This window comes from Mastigoproctus giganteus, chromosome 14, assembly GCF_048544385.1.
Source record: "Mastigoproctus giganteus isolate SK-2022 chromosome 14, ASM4854438v1, whole genome shotgun sequence".
NCBI lineage: Eukaryota > Metazoa > Arthropoda > Arachnida > Uropygi > Thelyphonidae > Mastigoproctus > Mastigoproctus giganteus.
Window position 1 is genome coordinate 108,532,600 of NC_143588.1, and position 10,809 is coordinate 108,543,408.

The 10,809-nt window shown below is 39.2% G+C and overlaps 3 protein-coding genes across 3 annotated transcripts; all 3 read right to left on the bottom strand.

Annotated features, from left to right (window-relative positions):
• Positions 1–4,614: 4,614 nt before the first annotated feature.
• LOC150075529 (terminal uridylyltransferase 7-like) lies at positions 4,615–5,928 on the bottom strand. The gene has a single exon (XM_090388530.1). It carries the CDS (start codon positions 5,926–5,928, stop codon positions 4,615–4,617), a length of 1,314 nt encoding a protein of 437 aa, XP_090244656.1.
• A 1,010-nt stretch (positions 5,929–6,938) lies between these two features.
• LOC150075530 (irregular chiasm C-roughest protein-like) lies at positions 6,939–8,630 on the bottom strand. Its single transcript, XM_090388532.1, has one exon. The coding sequence runs from the start codon at positions 8,628–8,630 to the stop codon at positions 6,939–6,941; it is 1,692 nt and encodes a 563-aa protein (XP_090244658.1).
• Positions 8,631–8,916: 286 nt separating this feature from the next.
• On the bottom strand, positions 8,917–10,077 carry LOC150075531 (terminal uridylyltransferase 7-like). The gene has a single exon (XM_090388533.1). It carries the CDS (start codon positions 10,075–10,077, stop codon positions 8,917–8,919), a length of 1,161 nt encoding a protein of 386 aa, XP_090244659.1.
• Positions 10,078–10,809: the final 732 nt, after the last annotated feature.

Genomic DNA, 10,809 nt, shown 5'->3' on the forward strand with positions numbered 1-10,809 from the left:
CTGCATTAAACAGATTCAGCATTTTTCGAATTTTATATAGGCGATCCCGTGGACATACCTCTTTCTTTTCTGGATTTTTTGCAAAATGCCAGGCCCGCAGTAATAATAAACGATTCCTGCTCATGTTATCTGCGAACACATATAATCCGAACAGCTTATCTGTTTTCCAATAATCTTGTATGCGGTTCAGTCGAATGGTTCCCATATGTAAAATCAATCCAAAAAATACCAACATTTCATCTCTAGTGGTGTCTTTCCATGCATTTATTCGAGAATGTTCTTTATTTTCTCGGGGAAGAAGTATTTCACAAGCATAAATATTTGTTTGCGTAATTATTTCATCCAAGTTATTGTCGGTCAATAAATGACGAAAGTAATCTATAGGATTATCACCTGACATGGGTTGCAGCAAAGACTCGGATTTTGCGAAACGAAACTGTTTCATCGATGTTACGTCATTTTCCCACACAACGTTTTCCAACTCACCGGAATCCTGCTGTAGAAGTGTAGCCTCTTCCACAATATCTTCTTCATCTATACTTTCCGAATCTGAAGTGTCCTTTGGAAGAATAAAATCGTCATCGTCGTAACTGATGTCACTGGGATATACGTCAGATAACTCCTCCAACATTTTTGCAATTTCTTTATCTGTAAGGGATTTTTTATATTGCACTTTTCTTCTTTTTGGGCACGACGGGCCTGCTAAACTATCATCGGCACAACTCATATTACAAGGCTTTTCCGCACGTCACGTAACAAAATGTTCATCACCACTGTTGTGGGGTCTAATCCCCTGGCTTTATAATAACAAATTAATAACAAATTTTTAATAACAAATCTTTAGCTAATGCTCACTTGGCGATTAAACCTCCAACTGAGGACTAGTGGTTTTCAACTCAAAGAAGAGTCTAGGACGAATCCGCCCCCCATCGTGAAAAGGGTTTATTTTCACTTGCAGGGTCAGATTAGATTGCGTTGTGTGATACCCTAGGTTTTCCAGGTTGGGTCTTCCTTTTCAACCTAGAGCCGCAATAACCCATATTAAAATAATATTACTTAGCTGATTTATTCCCACCTTTATGCTTGTTGTCGGTTGTTTTTATCTAGAGACTTCTTGCTCTAACTAGATTTCTCTCTCTATATATATATATGTTCACTTATCTATTTATATATGTCTCTTAGTTCAGTGTATGCCCCCAAGTAAATAAAAGGACCATGGACACATTTATGGACTCATAGATAAACATTTTAATAAACAACAGGATTATTAACAATACAACTATTCCACATATGGTGGTTATGGGCAAGAGTTAAGACACCAGAGTTATTGGCCATACACCTTACAATTACCTCTTTAGAGTGGGCCCTTAGACAACTGAGTAGTGGTACATTACCTTATTCGTTTATACTAAGTTGATTCAATGATCAATATCACGCCATTAAATGATTCACGACATTACATAATTCTTTAACCCTAACATTGTTGGAATTTGGTTCGAGGGCTGTCTACCTAAAAGGGATGTACTGATATGTGTGGAGTGGGTATGTGTGTGTGTGGCGGTGTCACAAGTCCGGGGTGTCTAAATAAGCAATCAATTTGCAGAAGGAGCACTTACCGATCAATTTCACGGACTTTTGTGTGCCTCACCGTCAGTAGTTTCTAAGGAGAACTCGGGAGAATGCTGCTGCAGGCGAATTTTGAGGACCCGTGTCCACCGTGGACGTGGCGACCGCACTACGGGTAGGGGGTAAGACATTCACTCCTGGTCTACGTTAACGACCTGGCTTCTTCCTCTTTTTCAGCTCCGCGCCTTCCCTTTTTACATAACCTCACAAACATAAAGGAGTTTCGGATTGGACACTAAATTCCTGGGGCGACCCTTGCCGTCCAATGAGGATTATGACCTAGAGACAATGTCAACAGCCCTCTAGTGGGACCTTTCCAGGTCTTGGTGCACGCACCTACGCACATGCTGGCTGGGCATCTGCTTCCATCCTGTTGACTTGCAGGCCCACTATCTCTGCATCCTTGTGTACAAGGCTGTGCCCATTAACTCGATTTCCTTTCTCGCTTACCACTGCAGCATTCACCATCTGGTACTGTTGATAACATTATCTGTGACAGGAATCAGGATGTGGGCGAGACTGGTGACTTAACTTTCTTTTCGTATTCTTTTTTTTTTCATATTCAATGAATGTATTTAACTAATATAAACTTGCCTTTACTTTTGTAGCAGAGCTATTTCTGTCTAATTAGATTCATAAATAAAACAGTTAACTCTCTTGTAATTTAAATCCCCAACTAATAAAATAGCAATTCTCTCCCTTTTGAGAGTTCTATCCATATACGTTCCCCTTCTTTGTCAAAACCGATCACCATTCTTAATGTGATTCCCTGATGTGTAAACAATATTCAGTTATGCATTCAGTTATGTTTCAGACTTGGTAATGACCAGGAATTACTGGGTGTCTCCTTGACTCTAACACTAAGGAAAGTATAGACTTGTGGCGGATTTAATGTCTCTAAGAAAGATTAACTTCCATAGCAGGAAACACAAAACTTGCACTTGGAAAATGTTGATTCGCACAGAATCTGTTTTGTCTTGAACAGATTCGGAATATGTTTATGATTTGAATAATGTCAATTATTAATAGACAGCTGCTGTAGTAACTACATATTAGAATAAAAAGGGGGGTGACTGGTTGCCTTGACAACATTCCTCCCTTCACCAACTGTGAAGACCAAGGATTGGTCGAAAACACTCTCCCTCCCTGGAGTAGAACCAAATGTAAGTTGATAAACTTTACCATTTATTTACTAGTAGTATTGTTATTCCTCTTATTCTATTTATTGCTTTATCTTTTATTTATTAGTATCATTATTATTAAAAAGGTACGTGATATGAGTGCGTTCTTTTGTGTGGTAGGAATCCTCCTCGGTAAAGTTCAGTGCGACCGACTGAAGAAGTTGCAGGGTGCCGTTAGGAGCCGCAGACCCTTTCCACCCTTTCTAATTTACGGTATGCTATCAGGAAAGAGTAATAACTGAGCTTAAAATTGTGAAACGTGAATCTTCTAAGTATGTGTCTCATTTGCGCTTAAAGTTTGCTAAGTTATCACCGAACCTCGAATACAAGAAGAGAGTATAACGACTCCAAATCGACACTTCCCTTTTTTTTTTTTTAAAGTTAATTTCCGCAGTTATACCTCTAACTTGTGAGAAATTTACATTGATCATTGATCCAATTTCTTTACCAAAACTTCATATTAATTTATCAAAACAAAATTTAACAACAATAGATCACCAGAGTTGGTGAACAAATCTTCATTGTGGTATCACACACACTTCTGGAACAGTTCGTTGGCACTTTAGGAAGGTAGAACTAAAAGTCTAATTTGGAAAGTTCGACAACAGCTTTCTGCGAAAATCTTGTAGGAAACACAAATAGCCTTACTTAACCGATTCACTTCTGGAACGACAGCGTAGCTGTGGAGAGCATGTCCTTATTTGAACAAAGTTCTAGTCTGTCTGAAGAAGAACGGAATAGGATGTTGGTGTGTTTGAGTCCTAGGGAGTTACATAGATCTATATTTCTCTTCTTTAAATGGCACTTACATTAAGACAAGTCCTAATACATTGAGAAACACTAAGAAAACATCGGCCCAGCCTTGATGATGGCACATCTCTCTTGTCATCACTCATTGCCCATTTACATGAAAGAAAAAGAACAAAACGTAATATCAGTATTACAAATCAGCTCATAGTATGATATATTAGGTCATTTTACAATTGACTATTAGTATCCATTTCAATCAATGTTATATTTCTTGATTTAACACTATATCTTAGTTATACATATCACTATAGTAAATAGATAAATACAGTACCTTTAACATCAAATGATAAAATTAAATGTTAAATGGTTAAATTAACTTCTTAAACTTCCAAAATACATTTCTGGGTGGCTTTTCGTTTGATATATCCGAAACCATCCCAGTTCAAATGGAACTACATATACATTTGATATATATATTGTATAGATATATATATATATATATTTTTTAATAGTTAATGTCCGTATGGGATATACTATAATACGATACAATACGTTAGGTTACCTTATATCTTGAGATAACATACTCATAGTGAGATATAATAATATCATATGATATAAGAATATGAATATAGTAATATGACATGACCATAAACTAACCATTTCAATTCAAGTTACATAGAATTAACAATATTCATTAAGAAGCTTATTACAATATATATATTTTGTTAACATCCTTCCTCTCAATTTCAGAAATTAAACCAAAGAAGTTTAAATCATTACATATAAGTATGATAACCTCGATTTGATAACATTGAGAATATTACTTATCATCTGTCAGCAACCTTGTCATCTAAGTAACATTTAATCTCGCACTTCTTTACAATGTGAATATTTTAAGAAGGAACAGAGTGCATACTTTATATACCAATTAAGTTAACATTGCGTCTTAACATAGTTTACCTACCAATGGATTACCCAAAATAATATTTGGAAGGCAAGGTTGTAAGTATACCCCCTTTTTTTTTTTTTTTTTTTTGATAGTTCTACATTTACATATTTAGACCATCTCTTCTTTGTAGCGTGTGACTTCAGGGTTTGGTATCTGCTGATGATTCTCTTGGTGTGTCGTCAAGCATGACAGAGCTTTAGATTCAGCTGGAACAATCTTAGCAATTTCTTCCTCGAGGTTATCAAAGGAAGGGTTACTCTCAATCAGTTTGGTCGCTTTTCTTTCTAACTCTGTTTCCGTAGTGGCAGCCTTTATGAGTATTGACCGGAGAGTTTGTCTAAATTGAAGAAAATTCCATCGGCTAACTTGTCTTGCTAGATTTCGTTCTATTTCAAGTGGGTCTTCAATGGCTAGTGGGGAATTCCATTCCCACTCAGCCCTTCTGGAGCACATTCTTCCACGTGTGATCGATATGATTGCGTTCTGGTAATCAAATTCGTCGCTGTAAAAGAGTAACATACGTAACCAAAGTTCTCCAACTTGATCTTGGTTCCTCTTCCATATGGGCCAAGTGTTGATTATTTCTCCTAGGGTATTCTGAAAAGATATAGGCCGTCGCTCTATCCACCAGTCTTTTGTCATTCCGGGTATCTCCTGCAACACCGGGAGAACGGGTGGACGAACCTGTTGTAGGTAATAAATGACCATCAAAGATAGTCCGTAGGAGGGTAGGCCACTTTTTCCAACCTTTTCCTTGTGAAGTTTCTTGGTGATCTTTATTAGGCTTCCTACGAGGATCTTCACCCTTACATCTAGTCTTGCGTAAGTTTGGAGAAGGTAGCTGCTAGCTTCAGCAAGTGAATTATTCAGACAAATTGTAACTCTTAGTTTTTCTCGTCGAGGCCCACGACTCTTAAAATCTAATCTCGCCACTGGTGTTCGTGCATGAACAATCGCGTCTGCTTGTATGCACAATGTGTGGATTTTCAAACCTGTACATATTTCCTCGATGGTTCTCTCCACTAAAATTCTTTTCTCTTCGGATTCGAGGACTGGAATATTGGCATTAATATCTAACGCTGAGCACCAGGCATCAAGTCGGGTAATTGAGGAACCAATAACTGATAGACTGGAGCCAGGATATGTCTTACAGATGTATCCTCGAACGTACGCAGTTTCTTTCTCCTTCCACTCACTTCTGGTGGGGTTCTTTTTGAAGGTATGGCGATTACAAAATGTAGTCAAAGCCTGTAATCGTAGTGGATTAGCCAGTGCTTGTATCACCCTATTTTGACTGTCATATGGCATGTCGGCAGAAAGTTGTGAGAGTGGGCAGCATTCCTCAGTGTGCGGATCTTCTATCTTCCAAATGGTCAACTCTCGTTCGAGGGCTTCTACCGATTCATCTCCTCCACTTGCCATAATTGATCTCTTTTTGTCCACTTGATGAATTTATTCGCCTGTAAAATGATGAATTTTCTTGTAAGCGTTGAGTGTTCGTATGGTTAAAAATAACGGTTTATGAGAATAACTTTCTTGTCTTTACTAAATTTCTTAACTACTTCCTTCTTTGATCTATGCATGTATATATTAGAGGTGGGCGTATTTATTGCATAGGTTATACTCATTCTATATGTGGTGACTACTTAACACATAGCAATAATAGTTGATGTCGGAACCGACTCTGAGGATCATGATGTAGCGATAGCAACCTTCACAAAGTTGACGACTCTCAAACTACTTAAATTTTTCTTTTCAAGGATGGATATAATATATATATATCACATAGGTTATATGTGTTGTTCTGCATCTTATTTTTTTTTTTTTTTTTTAATTTCTGAGAAGACATAAAAGTGGTAAAGGAGGAAGGGCCTCCTCATCATAGATCCAATCTGCACTATCCGGTTGTTTCGAGTTCTCGGTGGTACTTAAATTGTTGGCTACATGTTTAGACTTTATAACATTACTCTCTACGATGCTGATGACTGTTTGTGTTGATACACTTCTTGTCATAGGATAAGTGTCTATTCTTTGTTGACAATATTTCTTCCAGACATGTAAGAATGGACTGCGAATCTGGTCAATTTGGCTAACAAACTCCATGGCACCTTGCTTTACGTCTCGATTACGCTTACGGACTTTTCTACACATCTCACAGTGGGTTTCTTCTGTTGAGTCCATCGCATAACGAGTGAGAGATTGGCCTTTTAAATCTGAAACTGTAGAACATCCTGTGTGTGGTTCGCCCGCTGTGGGGGAAGTGTACTTACAAACGACACGACCTTTACTACTCTGAAAACTTCTCCACCGACTCATTCTGAATTTGTAGCTGTGAATATATATATATATATTTTTTTTTTTTTCTTTGATTATAGAGTTATGAGGTAGATGAGGTTGAAAAGAACATCTTTTTTTTTCTTAGAATAATCCTTTTAAAGAATTACCTCGTATTCAACAACTCCGGCTATTGGTGCTAAGTAGGTAGCTGCTGGTGTCCCTATCTCATTTACGTCGAAACGGCCATGGTCATCTCCCTCACAAAAACATCTCGTCAATATCAAAATTCCGAGACCTATAGTAACTATGAGGCTGCTGGCCACTGCTAACACTAAAGTTATAAATTCAAAATTCGTTTTCTGTGGACTTACCATCACTTTTATTTCTGTTGTTCCCCACTCGTTGATCGCGTGAAAGATGTACTGACCATAGGTGTCAGAGGTGACTCTTATAAGGATCAATGTAACACGAGTGTAACTGGTATAGTTGTGAACCTTAAGATCCCATCGAAATTGGTCTGGAAGCGCTTGTCCTTCGAACGACCAATACCAGTTTCTGACTGGTGGCACATTCTTAATCATACATGGGAGGTGTAGAATCTCTTCTAATTCTGCCTCGTGATTTCGCCTACAGTGCACCAGAGGCGGACCTGAAATGAATACAAAACAATCATCCTGAATCGGGGGAAATGGGGAACAAGAAACGTAGCATTCATATCTTCCAGTTTTTTGTTCTTGCAAGTTGTCAATGATTAACTCCTGTGAGTGGGCATTGTGGAGAATTACTCCATCCTTCTTCCATTTAATTTGTGTTTGGGGTTTTGCACGCACGGTACACTTCAGAATGATTGTTTCGCCGACCTGGGCGGCAGTGTCATTTAATTTGGACAATAATACAGGTTTATACATAATGTCAATACGATAGGATTTGACTGAGAACCCCAATTGATTTTCCGCTAAACAGGAAATTAAATCTCCATCATTCTCTTCCTGCAAGTCGCGTATTTCCAATAAGGGTCGACTGGTTTCATGAAGCGTTACATTATTCCGATACCAGAAATAATTCATTTTGCTGGGGTTCGCTCTGGCATGACAGAAAATTTGTAGGTCATCACCCACCATTTTTGGGCTCTGCATAAGTTGCATAGTTATTCTAGGCTTGAATTTTACATTAATGACAACCGAGGCATAACGAATTTCAGTCAGCGCCGGGTGCTCCGTGACGCAGGTAATGATTTTCTGGTCCCAAGAATCGTTGATCGATTTTAGGCTCCACGTTACATCTACAATTGTCGTCTTGTTCACAGAATCTACTCGCTCCTTTAACGTCACATCTGACGTCACTATTTGTTGACCCCAATCTCTCCAAAATACACTTGGGGATGGCTTACCTGAGATCACCCGACAGGTCAGTATTAATTCTTGTCCTTCTGTTAGGTTGAACTGGGCACCCTCCACAATAAAGGGTGGATCCGGGGGAATCAATACTGTCAGAAAAGCTCTTGATGAAACACTCACACTCCCATCAAGGAGGGTTAATTCACAGTGAAAACTCTCTTCGTCCTCCAATTCAACAGGCTTGATTTGCAGATTGTACGTTCTTGCCCCTGTTGAACCAACCATGCCATATCTGGTCCAGATTCCAATATGATGTGCATCCCCTAGGGATCTACCATTTCTAAACCACTCGAAGTTTTCTACCGGGGTTGTACTGCTACACGGTAAAGTCACTGATTGCCCCAAAACAGCCGTCCGATTGATCGGCTGCATGAGAAAAACATCTTCGGTGACTATAGCCTGGATATAAATTAGAAAAGCTCCAAGGATTACAATCATTGCTCCACTCATCTGTCGTGTCCTCTTGAAAGCCTTAGGTCTATACCTAAATAATAGACATATCTTCCTTTCAGATATCTTACGTTATCTATTCCTAACAACAACAAAAATATCCAAATTTTTATTTCCAGGACGAAGAAAATTCAATATTTGTATTTTCGAATAATGAATATAAGGATTTGCTGTTTACTTAAATTTCCTCCCCCTTTTTTTTTTTTTTACATAACTGTTTATTCATTTCGTTTTTCTTTTTGTACAGATTTTTTCCCTGAGTTTGCGAAGGTACTCTTACTCCTCCTTAAAACTTCAGCGGTCTTTCTTTCCACGATAGTTTCCGTGGTAGTGGCCACGAAGAGTGTTGATTTGAGAACCTGTGAAACATCTTGAAATTTGGCCAACTGAGTGGTCTTCCAAGATTACGATCATCCTCAAAAGGATCCTCGACTACGAGCGGTGAGCTCCACGCCGGTTTCGCACTTCTAAACAACATTTCATCTCTTTTTATCGAAATAATGACGTTTTGGTACTTAAATTCCTCGCTATAGTATAATAGCATTCGGAGCCATAGCTCCCCAACTCCATCGCGGTTCTTTTCCCGTCCGGGCCAAGTTTTAGATATCCATTCTACTTCATGCTGAATGTGGGCAGGAGACTTCCTTTTCCAGTAGTCCTCGGTAGTTCCAGGTAACTCCTGTAGGACTGGGAGAACTGGCGGATGAACCTTCTGCAGATAATAGATTACCATTAGTGAGATTGCGTATGACGATATCCCATTATGCCCTGCTCCTTCAATATGGAACTTCCTCGTTAAGTATTTTATATTCAAGATAAGGGTCTTTACCCTTACGTCCATCTCCACATACAAACGAAGTAAAGCACTATTGGCTTCGGCGAATCGATTGTTTAGACATATATCGACCAACATAGTCTCTCGTCTTGGACCCTGGCTCTTATAGAGTACTTTAACTATGGGAACTCGGGCCTGAACAATGGCGTCTGCCCCCATACAGTTCGTACGCCTTCGAAGTCCAGAGCATATGGTCTCTAGTACTCTTGTTTCGGAGACCTTTCTCACCTTATAGTGCACACCTGACAACTTCACATGGACATCTAAGTCTGAATTCCATGTATCAAGTCCAGTAGAGGTGGAACCAATTATCGATACTCTAGAATCGGGATACATACTCAATATGTGTTTCTTAACAGATGCGAACAGAGCTTCTTTCTCGGTTCGTTCTTCGATCGTAGGGACTAAGGTTTCAGTTTGACGGAGGCACAGGACAGATAGTCCTTGTATACGTAGTGAATTCGTCAAAGCTTGCTGCAACCATTCCTGAGTAGTCAAGTTTGTGGACACCCGCGGGTGTAAATAGTATCTTTGAGCCTGATGCACTTCCATTCTCAAATTATTCAATACCTCCTCCATATCCTCTACGGGGTCAGCTCCTCTGGTAGCCATGCCCTGCTAAGATTTTTCTTGCTGTCTTGACTTGCCTGTAACATGATGAGTTTGCCTTAGGCAGTATGGTTGAGAATGTTTTTTTTTTTTTTTTTTGATCAATGAAATTTCTCTCAAAGATTATCCTCATTACTATTGGTATGGTTATTCATTAGTATATATATATATATATATATATTTTTTGTATAAGGATTACAAAACAAAGAGGCCTATTTTGTTCCTTTTTTTTTGAAATAATGGTGGCCCCCCCTTTTTTTTTTTTTTTGATCATTTATGAATGCTCTTCTTCCCTAATCTATCAGCTCCACGCAATTTTCTTTGTCGCTGGGGCCGTCTGAATGGTCTGGGGTCTTTGGACCCTCCAGGGCGTCAAGTATGTCCCAGGGATCCTCGATAGCCAAGAGGCTGAGACTTGGAGCAAAATACATTGATTTAGTCAACCAAGACGCGATACATGGTACTCGCTCTATGGGTACTGGTTTTGGGTCTTGAGTAGTATAAGGTTGGGGTTCTAACCGAGTACGGCTCTATGAATTTTGGCATCAATATTCGTGCGTGGTGCCGCGTCGGTCGCTTGTTTTGCCGTTTCGGTTTTGCGCATGTGCCGGTGAGGCGAGCCGAGGTTTAGGCTTAGCTGTTGCGCCGAGGCTTAGTTGCGGAGTCGGAGGAAAAAATATTTTAGTTCTTATTTCGCCCGCTAGATGGGGCCACTTATTTTTCGCATTAAATATA

Coding starts and splice junctions, on each gene's coding strand:
- LOC150075529 (XM_090388530.1), bottom strand. CDS start 5,928: ATGGCAAGTGGAGGAGATGAATCGGTAGAAGCCCTCGAACGAGAGTTG.
- LOC150075530 (XM_090388532.1), bottom strand. CDS start 8,630: ATGAGTGGAGCAATGATTGTAATCCTTGGAGCTTTTCTAATTTATATC.
- LOC150075531 (XM_090388533.1), bottom strand. CDS start 10,077: ATGGCTACCAGAGGAGCTGACCCCGTAGAGGATATGGAGGAGGTATTG.